A 25,544-nucleotide genomic window follows, 5' to 3' on the forward strand; every position below is an offset into this window, starting at 1 on the left:
CCACTAGTCGGAGACACAGTGAGGTAAACGTTACAGATGCACTCAGCATGCCTCCCTGTGAGGCATGCTGAGTGTTCTTTAGGGGCAAGGAGTGAGAGAGAAAATGTGTGCAGCGGGCGGATGTGGTTCAGTGATCTGGAAGCAGCATCTCCTCTTTCTCATAGAGTCAATGGCACTGAGTGGTTCATCTGAGGACAGCAGCCTCAGCAGCAGCAAGACGATGCCACGCGACCTACAGAGAGGAGTGTGTGCTGCTGGCTCGTCCTAGAAACCCACAAAGGAGGATGCTGATATGTCAGAGTGTCTTGGCCTCATCTCACCTGTGTGGTTTTTGTCTTTGCCCCGGCCTGAAGCAGCAGGAAAAGGGCCAGAGTTTGATTTAGGTTTGTAGGTTAGGCAGGAAGGACATTGTGTTTTGTCGGACCAGTTAGGAGGAAGTGTTCACCCGTTTTGTCTTCAAAAGAAGCTGATAAAGAGGAAGCGTGTCACGGACAAGTCAGGCACAAAAAGTACTATGTGATTTAACGCTTGTATTCACCTCAGTGTCCGTGAGAAACAAATCACTTTAACTTAAAGGTGAGCACATTTAAAACAACAAACAATATGCTCTTTCTAGGGCTACAGACACGCACACTGACTGATAAAGAAACATACTATACACGGCCAGACAATAAACACAAAAAAGAGTGATGATGGAGAAATAAGTACTCTGTCACTTCAGTAAAAGCATCAATACAACAATGTAGAAATGCTCCTTTACCAGTAAGAGTCCTATATTCAACAGTCACTTACACACAATATGAACAGCAAATTTTACTTACACTTTCAAAAGAAAAAGTAGTCATGGTGCAGCAGAATGCCTGCTTCCAGAGTGTTATATTATTGTATATACAATATTACTAGTTATTGATGCATAAAAGTTTAAACAGCATTTTATTGTAGCTGGTGGAGCTAATTTTAGCTACTTTATGTACTTCTGGGTAACATAATGTATTTGTGTGTGTATTATATATGTAGTGTCTGCAGTGATGCGGGCCCTGAGCCAAAAGGCAAAGCTTTCAATTTACTGGTCCATCTTTGTCCCAAACCAAAAATAAGTTCCCTCAGCCTTAGAGATAGGATAAGGAGCTTGGACATCTGGAGGAAGCTCAGACAGGAGCCACTGCTCCCTCACGTCAAAAGGGGTCAGTTGGGGTGGTATGGGCGTCTGATCAGGATGCCTCCTGTGCACGTCCCACTGGTAGGAGGCCCTGGGGCATCTTGACTGGCCTAGGAACACCTCGGGGTCCCTCAGGAGGAACCAGAGAGCGTTGCTGGGGAGAGGGCCGTCAGGAATACTTTGCTCACCATGTTGCCTCCGCGACCTGACTTCGGATAAGCGGTTGAAAATGGATGCATGGTTTAGATTCAACAATGCAACTTTTTGCTTTGTTATTTAGATATTAAACAGATTGTCTGTAAACTATATGTGACAGTTGACGAACATACCTACATAGTATGAGAATAATTTAGTTGAACAGACAAAGTGAAACAGTTCAATTGTTTAATCATAGCTAATAAGCTGTTCAAATGTAATAAATACTCTATAAACTATCAATAAGTGGACATTCCAAATAATGTGCCCCTGAAAAATTTAATTTGTAAAGTAACTAGTAGCTCCAGCTGTCATGAAAAAGACTAAAAAGTGCAATTTTTCCTGCTGACAGTAGTGAAGTAAAAGTTAAAAGAAAAATATCAAGTATAAGTACCTCAAATCATACTTAAGAAATGTAATTAATCATTTTCCTAACATTAATAAATGATGTGTGTTTGGTAATGACCTTTAGTGACCAACAATCAGGATGTGACCAGTCAAAGCCATATTTTAAATCTTTTTTAATATATCTCACATTTGATTTATTTACAAAAGACAGTGACTTTGTGACATAAAACTATGTTTTGTAAAATCAACATGAGAAACAAATGTGTACCAGAAGCATAACCGTACAGAACACAGACATAGATAAATAACAACAGGGGAGCGTCCTCTTTGCACATTGTCTCTCTGCAAACAAAAAAAGGATCACAATGTATGCACTTCTGTATGACCGGCCGTGTTTTATTGGTATTACCCACAGTTGGTCTGACGGGGTATATGGTATTGCCTCCACATTGGCTATAATGACATCAGGGAGTCTATCAGTAGATTTGGAATGTGTTGTGTCTTTGTTAACTATTAAATGTTAATTTCCAGCAGTGGAAACCATTAACTGTGAACATCTCCAGGCATTCTGTGAATAAACTATGGGCAACAACAACATACTAATGCAGATATACTTTGATATATACCTGTAATTTGTATGACACACAATGTCTGCAAACAGTTTGGCACAAATGTAAAGGCTGAGCATGAGTTTCCCCCAGAACACATTAAATAAATAAATAAAATCTCTACAAAGTCACAGACATAAAGGCTGATAGATCATCGTATTTGCTGAATGGTTACTTTATACAGCACTTTACAGAACAGCTACAGGCACAAACTGAAAAAAATGACAGAAAATAACTTTTAAATTCAAATGCGTAGACAGAATGAAGGGGATGACAGTAATTCTTTAAAATTTTATCTCTGCTTTTTAATAATTTCTGGACCTTTTCTGCTGAGCTTTTTGACAGCATTGGTCACAGAATTTAAATTACTGTGCTTCAATTTTTCTACTTTCTTCGTATAAATTTATACTTGGGCGACTATGCAAGCGTGAGGGTGCACGTGAATCTCAATTTTGACAAACTCATTACATTGACTATACTCCACTAATACTAAACAATAATGATAACATAGAGCAGAACAGAGAACTGAATAAAAACATCACATTTAAAATGTCAACAACAGAGAAGCCTCTTTTTGTTGTTTCTCCTGACACAGTGTAACAGGCTGTTGAAACCTTATACTTTAGCTTATAGGATAGGCTTACTGTACAGATCTCACAACAAAAACCTCATGCTTTTTAATTTGATTCACTCAGATTTTTACCCATAAATGTTATTCCAATAAAACTGCTCCCAGACCTTTATTACATTGCATTTTCTAAAAACCAAACATTGCTCTTTTTTGAGAATTTTTGGCTACCCTGAAGGACAAAAACATTGAACCAGAAAACAAAAAATGTAAAGGTAACTTGGACCTGATCAAAATGAACATCCTCACTGGTTGACAGCTACCTTAGTAACAAACAGATCACTTTGCTTTGCCATGAAAGACACAAATTTACACACAGACAAACTATATCCAACAACATGCTTCACCAAATAGCACTTCTCTCCTTCTAATTATCTACTTTCTTGATCCGGCATTTAATCACTTACTGTTGTTTTCCTATATATATCTAAAGAGTTTCATTCCAAAATGAGACTGGTGAGAGTAAAATTAAAGGTATACTATACAGGATTTGCTTAAAGAAAAAAAAAAGACTTAGTCTAAAATAATCCCTTTAGGGATGTCTGTTTTGGTTAATTTTACTTTCTATAGCCAGACACCCATTAATCGCTAACTACCCGTTTCATTTTTGGAGCAGTAGAGCCTTGCCTTTAATTTCTGTCGGCTTTGCTGAAAAATAGCTGGCTGGCCATGTTAACATGCAGACACAGTGCCCCCCACCAACCACCATCTGGTCTTGCCTGGTTAGCTAACATTAGCCTTAACCACTCTGCACTACACAAAACCCGCAGTTAGGAGAAATGTTCCTCGAGGGTTTTCTTCCAGAAAGAGTTCTCATGGTTAAGGTTAGGAAAGAAGTTGTGGTTGTAGGAAGGAGTTTTAATGTTGTGTTTACAAACAGTAATCGACAATTCCTGCGTGGTATACCTTTAACTACTTTCAACTAAATCTTCGACAGGGATCACAAGCAAGTTTGGAATGAAACCCTCCATTTTTAATCATCATTGACCTTTAACCTGTCAGTCTGTGGCCAGTGACGTCTAGAGGTTAAAGGACATTACGACTATTTTGTAACTGGAGTAGCTCTGCAGTCCCTGAGCACCTACCTTCATTGCACATAAACATTTTCAGTATTCCTTTATTAAGTAAATAAAGCTATCAAAGCATTTCCTACTTGCTTACTACGACCTTACATCCTCACATACTGTAGAGTGGTCATTTAGTAACTAAACTCTGCCTAATTCGTTACTATTTAAACATCCTGAGGTGCTTCCCTACACTGTAAATACTGAGGCTGCCAGCTAGTCAGGTGTGTTCAGTTAAGTTTTAATGGGGAGGGAACAACAAGACTCGGTTCATTGTGTTTGTAGTGGCCTCCTCAGTTTCTATTATTTGCACAGCCCTCTTATTTGCAAGGGTGGCTCACTGAGAGCGCAGTAGCAGCAGTATGTGACTCAGCGAGTGTGTTTACATGCACGCTGTATTCTGGATACAAGCTATTATTTCTTTTTACGACCTGAAAGAGGACAAGTTGTTTATGTGCCTCTGTATACTGTAATAAGATATAGTCCTGCTTACGTTCTTAGAAAGAATATTACCATGGGACAACTGACTCCTGACGAGAGCTGCAACTAATGTTCTTTTTTTATGATTAAAAGAATAGTTCAACATATTGTGAAAAGATTATTTGCTATCATGCTAGGAGTTAGACAAGTAGATCAATACTAATGTCATGTCTGTGAGTAAATATAAGGTTACAGCCAACATGTGGTTAGCTTAGCTTAGCACAAACACTGGAAACCATAGATGTATAAAGAGAACTGGACACTGTGTTGTAGGCGGGGCCTTATTTACTCTTATGAAAGTTGCTCAGTGGCGCACAAAGCCAAAAATGTTTGTCTTTTTATTAGATCTTCCACATTGTTGGGCCGATACAGCAAGCGCACCAGAGACTTCTGCCGGCTGAGCAACTAACTTCCTGTTTAGCCCTCTGCTTACTTGAATGAGGATAAAATTATTTAATCATGTGGCTCTTCTAGACTTACAAAACAATACTAGACTAAGTCATTTTACAGGGTTTGTGATGCTCAGGCATCTCTTTCACAATTGAAATCTGTGGGAAAAAGTACTTTTAGGCCCCAGGGCGTCATGTGACAGACACGGACGTTTTAGTTAAATGGTTTGGCCACTATGTCAAATTGGCTTTAACTCTGGCGCTGTTCCTAGCAGTCTGCTGGAAATGAGGAAACAGCTAGCCTGTCGACATCTCCCTTGTTAAATCTTTATAAGGCAAAGCGTAAAAACGACAAGTTGTGGTTTTGCCTTTCATCCTCATTTTAAGAGCAAGACTTCAGGAAGTGACTGTGTTTGGCCAAGAAATAGTCCAGCATCTAACATCCTGTAGACTACAACTTGTTGTTTCTAAATTTACCAACCATATTAAACAACCAAGTTATAAAATGTTGATCAGTGAGCTCTAGATGTGCTGGTATGCTGGACAGAGCAAAGCTAGCTCTGTTCTCAGTCTCTGTGCTAAGCTAAGCTAAATGACTGCTGGTGGACGCTTCATATTTAGCGCAGAGATATCAGCTAACTCTCACTAAGAGGTGAACAAGCCCATTTCATAAGATGTTGGGTTACTACTTTATATATTTTTCCATCCATAAAAAACATTGAAAATGTGTACATAAAAATTAGCTTAAAGCTAACTCCGGTACAACACATCAAATACTAACATTTAGATTTAACATTGAACATGATTCCTTACATACTGTATAAAGGGAATGAAAAAGCCAGGCTAGCTGCTTCCCTTTTTACAGTCTTAATGCTAAGCTAAGGTAGCCAGCTCCTGGCTCCAGTTTCATATTTGATGCACAAATATGAGAAAAGTGTTGATCTTATTTAACTTTTAGCAAGTAGTATTTCCCAAAATGTCAAACTATTATTTTAGCTGAAACTGGAGACTATCCAGAATTTTTTAAACCAACTTCAGAATATGGATGTGCAAGTAAACACACTCAGCGTGAATTCTGAGGCAAGACACTTCTGACACCCCAGCTGTCATCATAATTCCACAGAGAGCTGGCATAGCATGGTACAGTACCTAAATCTAGACATGAGTGCAACTTCATGCAAAAATAATAAAAGAAAAGAAAACAAAACAAACCCAAAAAAAGAAAATACTAGCGGTAATTATACAAAAGCAACAACAAGGGAACATGTTGTCACTTTCATGTTGGGGCGTTCCCGTGGTCATGTGTTTACAGTATTTTATATACAGAATGATCTGCTGCTATGGAACAGTTGGGGGAGAAAGCACAGCAAGCCATTCCTTAGCAGTCATGAGGGAAATCATTGGGTAATTACAGCAGTTTTTGTTTACAGGACAACATACACACTCGCTAATTAGACACATCTTGCTACCTGCAAGGTGTGAAGTTTTTTTCACATAGTGAAATCCTGTTAGATTACAGCATGCATTACTCTACGTGCTAATGCCAGGGGTTGTTGTTGTTGTTGTTGTTTGTTGTTACTGATTCTTCCCAGTTGATGACTGTATGTCCTTACAGGGTGGAATGGTTTTGTTGCTTGTCCTCAGTGCTTCTGTACTCTCAATGTGCCTGGACACACACACACACACAAGCACAAAAAGGAGCACATTTAGTGCCGCTGACAGCCTGCATTGTCTGAATTAATTTGTAAAAAAAAAAAAAAAAAAAGTATAAATGACTGTGGCAATGTGCCATGGTGCTTTGTTACTTTGGATGGAGAGTTGTAGCAGATGTTCATTATAAGGAGCCAAACAAGTATTTTATTGGCTGATATAGGTGTGATAAAGGTGCAGCCAACTCTTCCAATCCAGCAAAGAAAAGAAACAACACTGTCATAATTAGCACCAGCTACTTTTTGTCCAGTTGCAGAAAAAAAAAGTACTTCAGGCAACTTGTTCCTATAAACTTATTATATACGGAAGCCAAGAACGACTGTGGTTGCAATAATTTTATTTCAGTTAATTATCCCCTTATCACAGGATGTCATTTTCTCGTGATTGTGGGTTAATTATCTCGTTATCTTGAGAAAACAAGCTGTTGTTTTCCAAGATAAAACAACAGCAGGTTGTTTTCTTGTGATGACAGTTTAATTATCTCCTTTTTCAACACAATATGTTTTTTCATGAGATAATAGGATAATTAACACATTAAATAGCCTTTAATTTTCTGTTAAAAAACACATATTTATCCTGTTAACTAGAGAAAACAACCTGCTGTTGTTGTATGTTGCCAAATAACAGCTTGTTGTCTCAACGATTAAACCATTATCACCAGAAAACATTTTTCATATCTGAAAATAACAGAATAAGTAACTTCTGATCTTGAATTAAATAAAATTATTAAAAGCACAGCTGTTCTCCACTTCCATACTACATTATATATGTATAATGTATAATTATAATTAATTATAATTCCTACTTTTTGTTGTTCATTCTGCTTCAGCTGAAAAAAACAGAAGGAAACACTGCATGTTTATGTTTTGGCCGATCTTAATGATCAACACATTCTATTTTTGAGTGGTATACTCTAAGTACAGTATAACTGGATCTGAAAGATTAAAGTAGGAAACTATGAGCATGTATTTAGACTTACCTCTGTCCCCACCGTTCCTCATGTTGGTCTCCTCGTCCACTCCCCCGTCATCAACTTCATAAATAAAACCAGAGATTTTAGTGACATTGTTTTTGATGACTACAGTAATGACAAACATGCAGAAAGAGATGTCTAAGTAATAACCTGTTAAGTTCCAGGAAACAGAACAATCTTAAACAGAACGTAATCCAGATGATAAAACTGACCCAAACCACGAAACGTGTTATCGACTAACCTGAGTGGAGCTCTTTCACCAGTGACGACATGGTGTTTGTGATTGAGTCAGCAGCAACTAATAGATCATTCCGAAGATTTCTAGGTACACCTACAAAACAGAGACATTTTCAAATTAAACACACATGCAGTTTCTACTCATGCAGTGTAATTATATGAAATTTCGAACAAGCTGCTGAAATGCATATCTTGGTGGCAGTGGGGGAATAAGTACTCAGATCCTTTAAAGTAAAAGTAGAAAGACCACAGTCTAAAAATACTCTGTTACAAGTAAAAGTCCTGAATTTAGAATGTTAAAAGTACTTTCAGCAAAATGTAATTAAAGTATCAAAGGTGAAAGTACTCATTTAGCAGTGTAGCACTTTTTGCAGTATTATATTATTTTAGAATATTATATTATTCCAATTTTATCACTAGCAAATAAGTGCAAAAGCACTTTAATGTTGTAGTTAGTCAATGTGGAGTCAGTTTTAGGTACTATATATATGACTAAGTAGATTGTAATGTAGCACTACGTCATATCATATAAGCATATGTGTTTTTTATCGATTAGTATCTTTAAGTGTCGAATTAATCTATCGAGTAAAAGGTACAATATTCAATATTTATGGAAAGCTGTATTTGTGCTTAAGTACAGTGCTTGAGTGAACGTAATGAGTTACATTCCTCCGCTGTGTGGTAATAGAATCGCTGCATTATGGTGGGAAGTATAGTTTGAATTTTGAATCTCAATTTTCTGAGGCAGCTATAGCTCAGAGGTTGAATGGGTTGTCCACTAATTGGAAGATCGGCAGTTTAATCCCCAGCTCCTTCAGTTGGCATGTCGAAGTATCCTTGGGCAAGATACTGAACCCCAAATCGCTCCTTATGACTGCTCCATCAGTGAGTGCGTGTGAATGGTCACTGAGTAGCAGGTGGAACCTTGTATGGTAGCCTCGGCCACCATTATAGGAATGTATGCCTGAATGGGTAAATGTGACATCAAGTATTAAAATGCTTTGAGTGGTCGGGGAGACTAGAAAGGTCCTATACAAGTGCAGTCCCTTTAGGTCCAGGTCTGAGTAAAAAAGGTAAGCTCATGATCACTTTTAAAAATAGAACAGCTAGAACAGTCTTGTAAGTTCAGAAAATTACATCGCTTTACTTTAATGCAGCCTTTAAAACCAGGAAACACTTGCGATATTGGAATACCCAAAATCTAAGATGATATCTAGTGTATATTGATGTAATACCGATATATTGCCCAGCCCTAGTCCATGTCATACATAACTACTCCTTTAAGGTGCTGGTGCACACTCACCCTGAGCAAAGGCCTCAAGCACGTCCCCTCCTACCCCCGCGAGGCAGTCCTGCGGTGTGTGAGTTGGGGTAGACCCAGCCGAAGTGGAGCGTATGGGCATGGGCATGGAGCAGCCTGCACCGTGACTGGGGGAAGAATGAGGGGAGCTTCCAGACTGGGACTGCAACATAAAAACACGTGATAGTCACAGTATCATCAGAAAAAAATATGTAACCTTTACAATTCAGCATTTGTTGTACTCTGTGTAACGGTTCGATATTTTAGGAAATACACTTAGAGCATAGATGAGAAGATTAATATCGCTGTCGTGTGTATGGAACCACAAGTTGATGTTTTTACATTTCTGTTTTTGTATGGATTAGACAAAGAGATATAACATGATATTTTACTGAGCTTTAGAGGTGCTGGTATACAGATTTTGTTACCTTTGGACAAAGCCAGGGTAGCTGTTTCCCCCTGCTTCTAGTACATAGGTGTGAGTTTCAGGGGGGACGCAGGGGACATGCCCCCCTCAAGATTTACGACATGTGCATTTATCCCCCCAAGTAAAACATGAAAGTAGCAGAGGGCTTTTATTCTGAGACATTTATACCATAAATTGATGCAGAAAAGGCACAAATTTGTGCATAAAAATTCTGCAGAAAATGAAGTGTTTGATGCTCAAAGTTTTCCCCCATTTCATATGTATCACTCCCCTGATATTGAAACGAAATCTACGCTCTTGTTTGAGTCTTTATGGTAAGGTACACTAACCGATGTAGCTTTACATTTACTGTGCAGACACAACAGTGGTCTCTCTTGGCCAGGTATCATATTTGCCAAAATGTCCAACTGTTTCTTTGAAATCAAGTTCAGTCATCTCAGAATACATAAGACAATATGTCTTATTTCAAGACTTTAAAAAGTGTCAATACTCAGGGACAGTTGGTCTTTAAATGTGTTTATGGGCTGTCCGCAATCTTGACTTGCATCAGCAAATACATACTATATATATATGACAGGTGCAAAAATACTAGACCAATGTTAACGAGGCATGTTATTGCTGGAGCATAGTGATCAAATACTATGGCGTATTCGGTTATTTTTGACATACTGAATAATCCTCCATCTGCAAGCCTTTAGTGAATCTGGGCTTCTGATAGAGAGAATAAATCCAATTAATCTCTACACCAACAAGCCAATTCTGGAACAACTGCATATCAATGGAGGACGCCGTATTGCAATCACAGATTGCAGCTTTTGGAAGAGATGACCTTCATGCTTCTAAAGGTGACTTTTATTAAAACAAACATAGACACAGATGTGACCAAAAGAACTTAATCCTTATAGGGAGAACAAACAAAAACAATGGTTTAAAGGCAAGAAAACCTTGTGGTAATCCTATAGTGGCTGGCTATACTCTGTATGTCTATAGTGCACCTTTACTGCACTGAGGGGGTAATGAGAACCATGTGTGGGTGAGCGACTGGGGCCTGTGCTGAGACCAGAGATATATCTCACAGAGAAAGGATCACTGTGTGTCTCTGGGACTGGTGCAGGCCCAGGTCGATGGCTCGGAGCCAGGCAGCAGATGGCCGGCCAGACTGCAGTCACATTAGAAGGGAGGTTGTTAGTGCCGATGAAAGGAACAGGTCCCTGACATTTGGGCTAAGAAAAACACAGTTCTCTCAACTTGTTTGGACCAAAGACCTGAGGAAACTGATTTTAAAGATTGTGTCGCAGTCTATAATTTTAGCTCCCCAACGCTGCTACAAAGGAAGTGTTGGAGTGGGACTAGATCTGTGTAACCCAGTTAGATAGTGGAATCCTATTACTTTTCCTAACATCCTTCTTAAAATCTATTAGGAAAACGTCCCTCAATCACATCTGTGTGATGGGGGAGTATAGTAGCATAAAACTAAGTGCTGAGACTAGAGTCAGGTATTGAGCCTTGCAAACTGAATTAAGGGCAACTTACAGCCTGCTTCTGCTCCTCATCCTATCAGCCAGCAAAGGTAAGCAGTGAGAGAGAGCAAGAAGAGTGAGAGCAACAGAATTAAAGCAGCAGAAGACAAAAAAAAAGGATTTTCTGCATGCACCATACGGCACATTAACATAACTTAAGATCACCACAGTGTCTTGGTTTTAAAGAATCAAACATGCAAACATCTCATTTAATCAGACATGCCACCAAGATGTAGAAACTGAATCATGTAAACTATAAGCACTGACAAAACAGTAAGATGTTATTTTTATTTAGGCTAATGTCTTAGTGTTTATGCACCATCCTATGGTAAGATATAGACTCAGAGGTTTTTTAATCACTCCTGATTCTTCTAGAAACAGGTGATCGTCTTACCTTTAGCAGCCTCATGAGTCCCTCCAGCTGCACCATCAGCTCCCGTCTGCTCTCCTGCAGGGCCGACATGCGCCTCTCCAGCTCGTCCTTCCTGTGTCTGCAGCAGAAGGATTAGTTTGGGGGATACATTAAAACACAAGGGAAGAACTTCTTCCTGGATCTGACAGTAATAAAATCACAATGCACAGGCAGACATCATACTGTTTTTTTAACAAAGCAGTACGCCTCGACTGTTTGGGGAATCCATTTCCTTTTTTATGAACAGTTCAGGGAAACATGTCTGTGAATTATTTCACAAATACATGTTTTTTTCTGTAGGGTATTTTGCCCTAGATACCTGTACAGATGAGCATGAAGGGATTCAGATTTACCTGAGGATCCATTAAGTCAAGGATCAGTTGCAGACACACACACTGCATGTTGAGTGTATGGAGAGTTATATATTATTTGCATCAGCTCCTGTTGCTCTGGTCTTGTAAAATAATATTTCTCGAATATTTTTACCTGCACCAGTGCCACTGGTACACTTTTACTGTCATTATTAATCTAGTTTAGATGAATATTTTATTTACAGATTTTAAGATTTTAATGCAAACAACGCAGATACAAGTCACCTGCCCCCCACACTCGGAGATGAACGATACATATAGAAAAGAAGACAGAAAAAGACAAAAAAATGCTCTTATAGAAATACATATAATACAAGTACAAACATGCTGCTTGTCAAAACCATTATTAACAAATATATATATATATATATATACATACAACACATTAGGCCATTCTCGATAAATAGGACATGATTGGATGCCATATTTTATCAAAGATTACAGAGCTGGGGGAAACACTATCTAACTCTCTCCATGTGGAACAAGTTGGTGATTTCTGCCAACCAGGTCTTGAAAGAAGGCGCATCCCCAGTTTTCCAAAGAATTAAAATATTCCTTTTTGCCATAACCATGCCATACTGTATTGTCTTTTGTTAGAGGTGGGACAGAGCTAATAGAAGTTGGGTTGTCATTATAATCTAAAGCAGGGATCTCAAACTAACCCAACCCAAATCTGGCCTACAAGACAATTTAATGTTTTGAATTTACTGTTAAAGGAGACTATAGGTGAAAACATAGCCCCTTTTTTGTCATGCATTGGTCAGGTTTGAGATTTTGGACTATCTTGTCTCTATAACATGTCTTCTTTCAGACCAGTGGACAGAAAACATCCAAAACACGCATTTAGGTGTTTATTTTAGTTTAGATTTCTGCCTCTCGCATTAAGGTTACACAGACCAGTATAGTGGAACCAGCAGCACTCATATTATGTTTCTAGCCAGGTACCTCAGAGCAGAAAATCCACTGACTGCTGTATCGTGGACGACATGGGGAAGTGCAAATTTAAACAAAAATTGGTTTGAGGTGGCAAGGTGGTGCAGTGCTTAGCTTTGTTTCGCCTCACAGCAAGAGGGTTCCTGCTACGAACCCCAGGTGTCTCCCAGTGTCAGTGTGGGTTCTCTCTGGGTACTCCAGCTTCCTCCCACAGTCCAAAGACATGCAGGTTAATTGGTGACCGTAGGTGTGAATGTGAGTGTGAATGGTTGTCTGTCTCTATGTGTTAGGTTACAGAAATGGACAGTTATTTGAACAAGATTTTGTGGCATGGCTGAAACCAGTACAAGGCAATGCATATTTTATCTGCCCAAAGCAAAATTGCCAAGAAAACCTGCCATAGTTTTCCCCAACCCTACCTAATTTATGTCAGTTCATGTTTTTTTCCCCTTTAATTTTGGTTATTGTAAATTTGGCATCAAATTTCATTCTGATTGGCATAAAAAGTCTTAAATCTAACTGGCCTTAGGCTGTGGAAAACCTGTTACACTTGAATATTTATTGATTTATTACAATTATTACAGATCTAATCTGCAAGGAGAAGCTGTTCTTCTCCTGGAATACAATCACTCACTCTCAACATGCAGAGCACTGTGACAGCTATGGAGTAGAGAATAGGAAAGACTAGTTGCTCAGAGTGCACAGATTTAAATTCATTGCCTCCATCAGGGGTCACAGTTGATGTCTGGCCCTGTGTTTTATGTGAGGATTCTGGCTTATTATCACCCTCTGGTGTTCATAGTGTGGACCTGCACTTTAAAAAACCTTCAAAGAGCCTCAGCAATCATCTGTCTGTTCTATGAAAAACTCACAAACATCTGCAGTCTGTAAACACTTCTCCTCTGTTCTGTATCCTCGGGCTGAATGAAGACAACATCAGAGCCGTCCAGCCAGGCTCCAGACACAGTGCACAGTCTGTGATGAAATATTACTACTTCATAATGTTGTGCTACACAACCTGAATCACAAACAGGCTCAGTGAGCTGAACAATGCTTCTAGACATGTTTGAATTAAACTGGACTAAATAATTAATGTAATGGTTGTATCCTCCAGTGATATAAATAAATTATTCTACTGTTTAATTACTGTCTTTCCTTAAAAATACAGTTAGAATCTTGTTCGTACAACACCAACACCAAAGACTAACAGAGTATAATTCAAATACAGCTCTAGTTGTACTATAATTGTATATAATGACACAACGCAGTTAATAATTTCTGCTATAAAACTGGCTGTTAGCCATAAACCTTACTGCTGATTCATTATTTAGGCCAGGCCAGACAAACAAGGACTCATTCAGGGCAACAAGTGCTGTAGCGCGTCCTCTCAGGGTGAGTCCCTTCCAAGAACTGAACCCAAGGGTCTCAGCGTCCTGCCAGCATGACAAATGTCCACACTGCTGCTGGTGGAGCTAATTCAAAAACACCCCCCTGAATTAGGAAGAGAGTATTTCTTCTTGAGGAATGAGTCCAGCCTACATTAACAGCCCTGGAGTGGTTTTACTGATCGTTTCCTTAATATATGGTCCTTTCTTCCTGTTGTTGGGAAGAAGATGCTCTTTTTAAGAGGTGTGCTGGTGTTAGCAGGGACGATACCTGAGGAGCCGTAGTTCAGTCAGGAGCGTGGGGTTCTGCTGGGCTTTTTCTGGGGTCGGCTGGGAGGCCTGCTCGTGCTCTAAACGCAGCCGCTGGATCTCCTGGAGGATCTCCCTAAATAAGTAAATAATCAATCACTTAACTAAACAGCGTAAATACTAAGGTTCTTTACTTAAACTGAGGTAGTAAAACAACGTACAAATCCTGCACTCTAAATTTTACACGTAAAAGTACAAGAGTATTATCATCAAAATTTAGTTACAATAGGAAAGTACTACTTATGCAGAATGACTGATTTCACAGTGTTTCACTGTGATTGGATTAATCTTTTTAACGCATCTACTACATTTTAATGTTGTAGCTGGTCGTGGTAGAGCTGATTCTGAAGGAATTTACTGCCAAGAAATAGTCTGGCACACAGCCCTCCCCATTCATCTAAAACTTGTTGATTTTAACATTTTAAAAAGTGAGCTTAATACTGGGTTCACACTACAAGTGACAACACAATGCTGTTGAAGTGTTGATCGAGCACTTGTTAATGCATTTATGTAGTCACAGGCTTGTGTGTGTCTACTACTTGCCACCAATCATCTTCATATTTACCTGATAGATATGAAAGTGGTAGTGATCTTTTCATCTACGTCTAAGCAAGACATTGTATCTCTGAAATCGTCAAATTATTTGTTTAACTATTTTATTCAGTGCTGGACTGTTTAAATTTGTAACAGCGCATCTTTTTATGAGCTATGATTTGCGTGTAAAATATGAATATTTTAAGTAACTAGTAACTGTAGTTGTCAGAAAATGTAGTGAAGTAAAAAAGTAGTGGCCTACAAGAATAAAGTGGCAGAAAAACACAAAAGTAACACTCAAGTAAATTGTAGATACCTGGAAACTATATATACTTAAGTACTTGAAATAATAATATTTAATATATTATACCACTGTCAACCAGAAACCCAATCAATGAGTAACAGTGCTGATTTGTTTCCAGTGTTTAGCTGTTGTTTTTAAACAAATATAAATTGTACCTGTTTTTGTTCTCCAGCTCTGCAATCAGCTGCCTCTGTTGCTTATTGGCATCAAAGTTGAAACCCAGATCTGTTGGAGGACATTGTTGCTGGAAAACAAAATTAGCATAGAATGGCATTAACAACATCGGTGGGAGAACAAAAGTCAAACAGCAACAGCTACCTTCTGACCATGGTGAGCAGTAATGACTCTCTGCTGGAGACTTATTATGTTTCTGCATAAACAGGGAGCCATTTCAGCTCACCACAGCTTTCCTTTATCCCCCCATATAAGAGTTGGACTGCAAAGCACAAACCCAAACAAACCACAGTGACCTTACGTGGACATTTTCTGCCTAGGAAAATTTAGATGAAATGCTCTTCAGGAATCCAAGTTAACATCTCCCCCCAAATTTTTATGTACACAAGCTTCTACCTTCTATTAAAATCAAAGAAACATCATGGTGCTTTATTAGTCACGAGTATTGTTACGGAGAAATACTTCAGATTTGAAGCCAAGTTTTCAAGGGCTTTAACAATTCGAATTAAATCCAACCCCACTTTTGATTCCTCAATAGCTATCAATGTATTTACATTCTGTAATTATCCACCATTCCCTCACTGGATTTATACTGCTTACATTTGTGTGAGGGATTCACAGTAAAAATTCATGCAGACTGTCAAATGCAATTGATATCAGCCTCAGTGTTTAATTTTCACTCTCTTAAGTTACTGCTAATGCAAATCAAACAGTCCCTACTGCTCCACATTAGCAGCCACCAACTGTCCAAACATGTGGCTTTTGTTGTGAGGCAGTCACAGGAAATGCAATGTCCCCATAGTTTTAGCGCTGACATTGATCATCAAACCCTGTCGCCAAATGAACCAGGACTTGAATTTTGAGCATTGCAACTTTAAAGTACATGATAAGTGATTTTTACATTTTTCAAGAAAAAGAACAGTTGCCTGAAGAAGATGTTGTTCTTGTACGTTTCTGCAAACCAAGGACATCACAATACAAACAACAACCCTGGTTATTTTTAGCAACCTGTCACCGCTTTTCCAGAAGGTCTTTTGCCACCAAATGCAGGTGTTATTTAGTGACCCCCACATCTTCGCCAGTGGGTTTTTTTTTGCCATCAAACACAGGTTTGTTTTTAGCAATCTGTCGCCGCTTTTCCAGCAGCTGTTGTGCCACCAAACACAGGTGTTTTCTAGCTTTGCCAGTGGCTTTTGTGCCGTCAAACATGGGTGTGTTTAGCAACCTGTCACTGCTTTTTCAGCAGCTGCTGTGCCATCAAACGGAGGTGTATTTTAGCGACCCAATGCTGCTTTACCAGTGGCTTTTGTGCCGTCAAACTGGGGTTGGTATTTAGCAACCTGTCACTGCTTTTTCAGCAGCTGTTGTGCCATCAAACGGAGGTGTATTTTAGCAACGCAATGCCACTTTACCGGTGGCTTTTGCACTGTCAAACATGGGTGTGTTTTTAGCAACCTATTGCCACTTTTCCAGCAGCTTTTGTAATACCATGCATGTGTATTTTAAGCCAAAGCATGATCTTCTAAACCATAATCAAGTGGGGTTTTTTGCCTAAACCATAGACAGTAAAAATAATGGACGTAGCTACCGTATTGTCACGCAATGGTTTGAGGACTCATGTTTTGAAGCCTCGTGTTCAGCGATTTGGCTGTTGCCATCATGTTTGTTTGTTTTTGGAGCCACTAGTGACCGTATTTGGGCGAGAGAGTGGAGCTGTGAAGGAGCAAGGGGTGGATCTGACTAACAAGCCAAGACACAATCAGCAGACAGCCTGTCACTCATTTGGCCCTGCCTTTAATTATGCACATACCGTAACTTTTAGCATGTACAGTTGTTGAATGTTGAAATTAGCTGTAGAGACCAAAAACATTTTTTGTACCAGGCTGTAAACATGTTTATTTCTGTTATTTAGTTTGGGCATTTCAACATGTTGGTCAGTGGGGATTGACTGGAGTCTGGAGCCAGCCTCAAGTAGCCATTAGAGGAACCTTTTGGCATTTTTGTGTTGGCTTCACTTTTCAGCCCAAGAGGTTGCCGTTGGGCCTAAACATAACCACATGTTTACCACAGCATTGTTAGAAAAGTTAAATTTCATGTCTGCTCCATCATAGTAAAGTGTCTGTGGTTTGGAGAAACGTACAATGCCAACATTTTTTTCTGGCGATTGAGTTGTAAGAAAACATATTGAACAAGTAACACTGCCATAAAATAAGAACACTTATCCCTCCCCTTCTTCACTTGTCCTACTCCTAACAACAAAAATCATGGCTGAATATTACACAGTCTCACTTGTAAGTGTGAGTAGTTCTCCAGCCACAGTGAAGCGCCTAACAATAACTTGTCAAAGCATTAAATTTGAAATGCGGGTTGACGAAAGCCCACCACGGGGCGTCCTGCGAGACACTCACTGTGGAGTTGCCCGCCTCAGCTGCCAGGCGTGCAGCGTAGCGAGCGATGAGGCGGTGCTCTTCATCTAGCCGGCTGGGACTCTCCAAGACACTGCCCAAAGTCACAGACAGAGAAATACATCACACACACACACATATACAGCAACTCTGACTCTAATGTGCAAAGCTCTTATGTAAGTAGAAGGGAAAGTTTGTAGAGTCAAAGTGATCATGTAAAACTTTATAATTGAGGTGACCTTAAAATATGACACTTGGCTTTGACTCCAGTGTTGATAGACAGTCTGAGATAATTGGTCATAACAATGAACTGAGATGGATAAGAGAGAATGCAGCATGCCAAATGCATTTGTGACTGTGCCAATGCCCGTTCTGGCCATTTCATCACTGACTGCAAATGTCAAATAAGGCATGAGACTTTAAATGATCATGGGCGTGGCATATGGTGTAGACAGATGACAGGACATATGCTGTCCCCTCTCGGCAGGCGTTCTGCAATGAAGAGTGAAGGAAAAGCTGAAATGGTGCTGGGCTCCATCTAACTCTGACTGGAGAGTGAGCGATGATTAAGACCATTAAATCCAATCTGGCTTCAAACCCACTACATCAACAAGCACATTTTCTGCAGCTTTGACTACCCAAGCTCTAAACACATGACAAAACCAGCCTTTTAATCAACATTATTATTAAAAATCTTATCTTTCTCAAAGCAGATAAAAAGCTGCCAGTGTGAGGAGATAATTTTAGCTGCTCCAGCTCCCACCTCTCTTGTTTCAAGAGTTTCTCAGCCCAGTGATGATATCTTAAAATACTCTGCGGATCATTCGACTTGTTTGAAGATAGTGTCACCTGACTCAAAACAACATTCAGTTGGTCTGTAGTTAGACTGTCAAGAAGTGTCTCGTAAAATGGGACACTTTCTAAATAATTTACAGTCTCATCCTCAGGCTTAAGTATAGACAGAGCCTGAGGTTTCTTGTAAAATTAAAGTAATACATTAACGCACTTTAGGGAGCTGCTCGGGTTGGCTCAGGAAACACTGTGACCCAACACAGTCTTTTTGGAGCTGGACTGCATGCGGGGATCTTTGGGCTAATAGTAGAGAAGCTGCTGCACCAGGGAGTTTCCTGGCACCACCTGATGGCCTGCGCCAGGTTTTGGACAAAGATGCATGAAATGCCTTCAAGCCCTCCTGAACTGGCAGCTCTCCCAGATACTTTTATTTTTGTCTCACATTTGAAGATACTGGCTTTTTTTTTTTTTTAACTCAAACAATAACTCAGACACCACTGGTCCTATTTTGGTCAGAAACGTGCCAGATTTTGCGTTTAAACTCTGTTTTCTGATTTGCCTGATGGTACTAAAGGTCAAAACTTTAAAAGGGCAGAGATCCAAATTTGTTGAACATCTGGAGGGATGATACATCTTGTTCCTGATAGTCTCTGCAGAATTCATGGTGGATGTTTACTTGTTAGTGGGTTCGGCAACATAGTTAGAATCAAACTCCTGATGTTAATAACAATATAGTGCCTGACTTTACGTAATATATTCGTCAATAAAGACAAATTACAGACTCAACATAACTCTGTTTTGCAAAGTTGGATGGACTACAGACTAGGGAGGGACCATCTTTATGCAGTTTCATCTACAAAGTGTTTAAGTCAATGTTAATCTTACATTTTTGTGACACTTAAATCTTGCAACTTTAGATATCCAACAGATTTGTTTTGCCATATTGATACCTGCTGTAGTAATGACTTTATAAACTGCTTTGGATATCAGCCATGACGTGTCAGATCCACATGTCTTTTGTAATTTTTTTAGTGTAGTTACATTAATTCAGTCATGGTTCTGATTAAAGGAGTACTTCACCCCCCAAATGACCATTTGTATATCAAACTTGTTTTTTCTCAATTGCCTTCATGGTGAATGAAGAATCCAAAAAAAATGGAGAAAACCCTTGACAAACTTAAGGCATAGGCAACCAAGTTTAACAACAGCTAGACTGAGTGGGCGGAAGTTTGCTGCAGAGATCAGCCTCTCATTGGGCGGAACGAGCCACCCGCTGAAGTCCTGCCCTACCACCTCCAATTGTGTAGCAGTTGTCAACCGTTTTCAACACGTCCTTTACTAACTTCTGCGGTGTTTGATCTTGCAAGGATGTAGCCATTTTTCTGCCATGGTTCACGTCCTGTAGGTGATATTTTTGTGGGCGTGTTACACCAAAACCTGTTTCCCCCCGGCAATATTTTTGCAAGCGCACCGTTGCTGTGGCACCGCCCAGAACAATTGTGATTGGTTGAAAGAAGTACAAGCAGCCGGGGAGTTTTTTTCTCCAATCTCACAGTGAGAGTCGGCCCAGCCAGACCTTTCTTTTCTTGAGAAAGGTCTGGTGAGCGAGACTAAACAACAGCAAAACTATATCAAAACATCCGTTTACAAACTCTCACAGAACTCATGCAGTATAATCCAAGTCTCATTTATCAAGTTGTATACTCAATACTTCCAGGGAGTTGTTGGTCTACTGTGACTAATCTGTGACTTTGTTGAATCTGAACTAACCCTTTAAAAACAACAAACACACACAATAACACAAATAAACTAACTAATAAAGGCAGTGGTAGACCAGCAGCTCCTGTGTTCAGGGAGGTAAAATTACTGTTTTTGTCAATGGAGTCTAGCTTTGAAGAGAGCATAGATAAGGTTTCACTTTTAGTTCAGTTCCCTGTCAGAAAGGCGGTCTATTACAGAAGTACTGAGGATACAACTGGATATGTTAGACTTGGATTATACTGTACGAGTTGTGTGAGAGTTTGTAAACAGATGTTCTGATACTGTTTACTCCTGTTAAATGTGGTCGCCTATGACTTAATTCATTAGAAACTGGAGTATATATTCAGTATCTGGAGTATTCATCGTGGAGGCATGCAAGAAACAAAGTTTTCTTTACGTATTCAGTGTAACACAGGGTGAGTGATTGACAGTAGTAGTCATTTGGGGAGTGAAGTATTCCTTAAATATTTTTTAGCACCACACTAACCCCTGGCCTCATGTTACCTCAAGTAACAATTATTCCATGCATAAATTTGAAATTTGTATTTTCTCTGCATATAAATGCTAAATAGGGCGACCTTAAGTAAAGTGTTTGTTACCAAATATAAGCAAAATTGGATTCAAAGTAATTGAATCAATATTCAAAGCACTTCTTCACTCATGAACAAAACTTTAAATAACTCAATCTATTAGTTTTGCTTGCTCGGAATAATGACTTCTTATGGTGGAATTTTGTAAAATGCTAACAGAATATAATTTCATCACACTACAGTGTCATTGGAAGTCAGTGAGTAATTACATTGCATTATTGGACGCTGTTTCCATTTCAGCTGTTTAGCATATTTTGTTATCAAGTTTGTTTTAGAAAGGGACAAAGTTAATCACTAGTTTATGAATCAATGTCCGTAAAGTCTTACATAATGACACCTCCTGATAGAAACACAAACAGCTGTGTTTCCACACTGACTCATATTCAGTCCCATTTCTGAATTAAAACTCATCAAGCTCAAGATGGCATTTCCCTTTTTTTTTCCTTAAATTTTATCTTGTGCCGCCGTGGTTCTGCATGACTAACAGGTAATAAATTGCAGTTCGCCCTTGGAGAACGAGCTAGTGGTGAGTGATTGTCTGTGAGAGGGAGCGAGGTGGGAGGGAGCAGATGCCATGTCAGCAGAGCAGACAGTATCAGAGAGCAGACTGTGATGGAGGCTGGAAGCACAACACCCACAATTTTTCAAACAGAGTGAATGTGTTTTGTATTTCCCTCTGTAAGGGTCAACAAACAAGGACAGCACCGGCATTGCTTTTCAGTTCGGGGCTCTTGAACTGAGGCAGAGCCACAAGGAGCTTTGCATTATTCAGCAGCAGCATCTTTGACTCATAGGCCCTTTATGTGGAAGCAGGCAGGCCAGTGCTGGGTAATTATAATAATAGATTAATATTTACAAACCAAATGTGACACAGTGAGAAGCTGGTGGGAACTGGCCTTCTGTTCCCTTCAACCAAACCTAAGTGAAGCATGCTCCTTCCCTCCTCATTCAACACCTTATCTACCGGTATCCACACTGACTCTCAACACAACCTATTTTGGAAGCGTCACGGTGGCTTAATGCGCAATTTCTGCCCTAAATATGGCAGCTTTGTAGTTGTTATGCCCCCCCAAGGCAACAGCATCCTCAGTGCATGACATCTTCCCAAAGCTGCTCTGACTCACAGAGCAAAATGTCAAGACAAAGGTTATCAAGCTTCTTCATTACTGCCACAGTGAAACAAACCTCAGGAGAGCGTCGCCTTGCTCTTGTACATGCTGCAACACGTGATGTCTTCCACTGACCTCCACGGGTCTGGATGTAAGGCATCGTTTACCGCCTCGGGTGTCCCTATCTTGTCGGCTTCCTTCAAGCCCGCTCTAATCTTGATACTGTCAGCCCTCAGAGACTGCACTGCACAAAATGTTCATCTCTGCAAGAAACTTAATCTGGTATCGATTGTTAGCATCTCATTTTTTCTTAACACAGATTGGAAATCTTCCAGCAAGGTAAGATAATTACACCTGTAATGTAACAGAGGCAAGAAATTTAATATTGGCATGACCTCACCCCTTTAACACACACTTTAAGGTTGCTGTGATGGACATTTTTTGCAGTGTGCATGCTGCCCTTCAGCTGCCTGGGTCCTTGGTGTAGTACTGTATGATAACCTGGCACAGAGGAGCGCAAGGAGAGAAAAAAAAAGCCTCAGACTTCATTGAAGCTCCTCCCGAATTCTCCATCAAAGTCTTTGTCCGGATTTCAGTCAAACACCTGATATTTAACAGGGTTGATGTGCACACCTCTATTCTTCCTGTACACCAGACTGTGACGTCTCATCCCTTCTAATGTGCCGTGGGAAGTCCTGAGTCCCCGAGCAGTCCCATCTTGCAAACATAAATTGCGGGAAAGATGCGAGAGGGAGATACTGTACACAAAAGGAAAATTCACCCAGCACAGACTTGCAGGACAGAGTGTAGATACATCAACGCCGCCTCAAAGTGCCCTCCATTAAAGAATTCATAACCACAGTGGTTCATTACCACCATGAGTAAATAATAATGGACATGGCCTTTAACAGAGAGGGGCTGCAATGAGAGGACAATTAGGTTGCTTTCATGGGGCCCTCGCCTGGTATCTGCTTACATGACGAGGCTCCAATTCTATCATAATCTATTTGTCAAATCAACCCTTTAAGTAGGAGTGCTCACATATTCTTCATGACAGCGTAACAAATTTTTCCTCTAAAAATACACTCACAAGGGCATGCTGCTCGGATGCAAAAATGTGTGTCAAGTGTGAGGGAACAAACAACATCTGTAGTCTGATTTTCCGCACTATTCTTGCCATTTCCACTGATGAGAGGGAATCTGTCACCTATTCTGAGCGCAGAGTGAATTTTGCGGGATTAAAAGGACTTATTTTTGCATGTGTGTAACTCAAAGTGACATTTTGCCATCTCTGAATAATACATTAAGCTAATTCTGTGAAATAATCAGAATAGTATCTTCAAAGAGACATTGTGCCTGGGGGGGTGCTTACCTTTTGGTAGGAGTAGGCGCCCCAGAGGACATGAGCATTGTGTCGTTCATGTTGTTGGCCACTGGTTTCGGCTGACTAAAAGACAAGATTAGAGGTCTTTAATGCTACACTGCAGAGGCCCGTGGTGCTTGTCACCAGGGAATGAAGTAGAGGGAATTTGCATTTTATTAGTAATCATGAATCAGCGATCCTGACTTCAATTTTATCCCACAAATGTACAAAAGAGAGTAAGAGGGGAGGCAGGGGGGATCATTATACACTGAGTGTGGTTCAAAATATAGGCAACATGTTGTACTCGAGTTATCTTAAAATTGGAGCGAAATAATTGACTTTTCCGGGAAAGGCAATTTAAATGTTTTTAGGGCTATTAGCTTCAACCTAATTAACATGAGCAAGAGCAACAACAGCAGACAAGGAAACTAATTAAACTGGAAGTCTGTGAAAACCAGGAAAGGTGACATTGTGGGAGGTAATTTGTGAGGGTAAACAAAGCGATGGGGTCCATCTGGCGGCTGAATCGGTGGCCCCCACGAGCTCGTTGGAGCCCAAACCCCTCGGACCACAGAGCCTCATTAACGGATCAAAATATCACTCTGCACATCTCAGGTGCTCCCCGCTTCACGCTTAGCCCGCCACAGACAACAGCACACGATTTCCATGTCTCTGTAGTTGCATCTCCTCGATCTGCACGTAGTATCTCTCTGTAGTTGTCAGCCTTGATTCTATTGTAACTGACTGTTTTATTTAAAGCACTCATTATCACATAAAAGCCAACACACTGAGCACCACTGTGTCCTATTATGCCTATTTGTCCAATCAGCATTTTTTTGGCCGAAATCTAACTATTTATATCCACATTGTGCAGAGTACTGTTATCAGCACAAGACACAAAGTGCCTCAACAGCACACATAGTCGTCTGTTCTGTGAATTATTGTGCTGCTAAAAATAAAAGCAAGAGAAGCTGCATCATTTCTGGACCACTAATTGTATTCAAATAACTTGTTAGCTGTTCACAAACCAGTACAAGCACATATTCCCTGCACTGATGTGCATGCTCATGGGGGTTTGACATGTTCTTTTTAAAGACACGTTGCAATTATTTATTGGTTCATACATTTAAATTTCCCTCAGGACCAGCCTAACAGATTCAAAAGACAACCATGGACAGTCCTCCATAAGTAATTTACATCTTATAACACAATCCTGCTATGATTCATATGTTTCAAGCAATAAGATAATAACAGGAAAAAGAAAAAAGTCACTACTCAAACCTGCACATGCTGCCTTCTAGTCTCCTTCACAGACAGACTGTGTGCACAAATACTTCCAAGGAAATGTTAACCTCTCATTTAACGCTCATTACAATAATCCACCCAGAAGGTGCATACAGAAGAGGAGACATGGGGGCATCACACTTACCTCTGTGAGGAGAGAAAGCACCTGCCTGGCTGGCAAAATACATCCAACTGCTGCTGTTGCCAGATGCCTAATCTGCCCTCAACTGAGCAAGCGAGCATCTCAATGTACTACACTGCTGCTGTCTCCAAGGAAACTCGGCGGTCACATGACTTCATGACGACGTAGATTTCTCTCTCTCTTTCGCTCTCTCTCTCTCTGCGCTCTCTGAAGCTCCCTGCTCCGGCTCTGTCTTTTCACCTCTCTCTCCAACACATGAATACACACTGGAAATTAGGGAAATGCCATTTGCTCAAAATACCTTAATTGCAGAGTCCAAAAAAAACCTTCCATCCCTGCAGGAGGAAAACATATAACAAACTGGCCTCTGCAGTCTATACTATAATTGCATTTACATATCTTAACTCTTCTCTTTTACCTTCAGTGAGTTACATAAGTCAAAGCTCTTCACGGCTATCCTTCTATAAATAATCATCAGTCCTTTTCAAGTACACCAATATAACTCCTGTGGAGTGCATAAAAAAGAGCAGCTTCTACTTACGTAAAAGTATTTCATTTTCCTGTAAGAATTTGGATTCATTCTAACAGGCATCCTAACTCATTCACATCAGTGTCTGCAGCCCCCGTGGTTCACTGGT

General features: G+C 40.0%; 1 protein-coding gene across 2 annotated transcripts in view; it reads right to left on the reverse strand.

Annotated features, from left to right (window-relative positions):
• Positions 1-1,862: 1,862 nt before the first annotated feature.
• The window catches only part of hadhab (hydroxyacyl-CoA dehydrogenase trifunctional multienzyme complex subunit alpha b), a 91,433-nt gene continuing 67,751 nt past the window's right edge, over positions 1,863-25,544 (reverse strand). For both annotated transcript variants that reach the window (XM_049596812.1, XM_049596813.1), the window contains 10 exons: positions 23,490-23,564; positions 17,869-17,959; positions 15,442-15,530; positions 14,411-14,524; positions 11,433-11,529; positions 11,052-11,072; positions 9,095-9,254; positions 7,796-7,885; positions 7,561-7,614; positions 1,863-6,537 (listed from right to left, as the gene is read on the reverse strand). In XM_049596812.1, the coding sequence (XP_049452769.1) occupies positions 6,512-6,537; positions 7,561-7,614; positions 7,796-7,885; positions 9,095-9,254; positions 11,052-11,072; positions 11,433-11,529; positions 14,411-14,524; positions 15,442-15,530; positions 17,869-17,959; positions 23,490-23,564 (817 nt within the window). In that variant the 3' untranslated portion in view covers positions 1,863-6,511. The remainder of the gene's footprint in view (positions 6,538-7,560; positions 7,615-7,795; positions 7,886-9,094; positions 9,255-11,051; positions 11,073-11,432; positions 11,530-14,410; positions 14,525-15,441; positions 15,531-17,868; positions 17,960-23,489; positions 23,565-25,544) is intronic.

This window comes from Epinephelus fuscoguttatus, linkage group LG14 (genome assembly GCF_011397635.1).
Source record: "Epinephelus fuscoguttatus linkage group LG14, E.fuscoguttatus.final_Chr_v1".
NCBI classification, from domain to species: Eukaryota; Metazoa; Chordata; class Actinopteri; order Perciformes; family Serranidae; genus Epinephelus; species Epinephelus fuscoguttatus.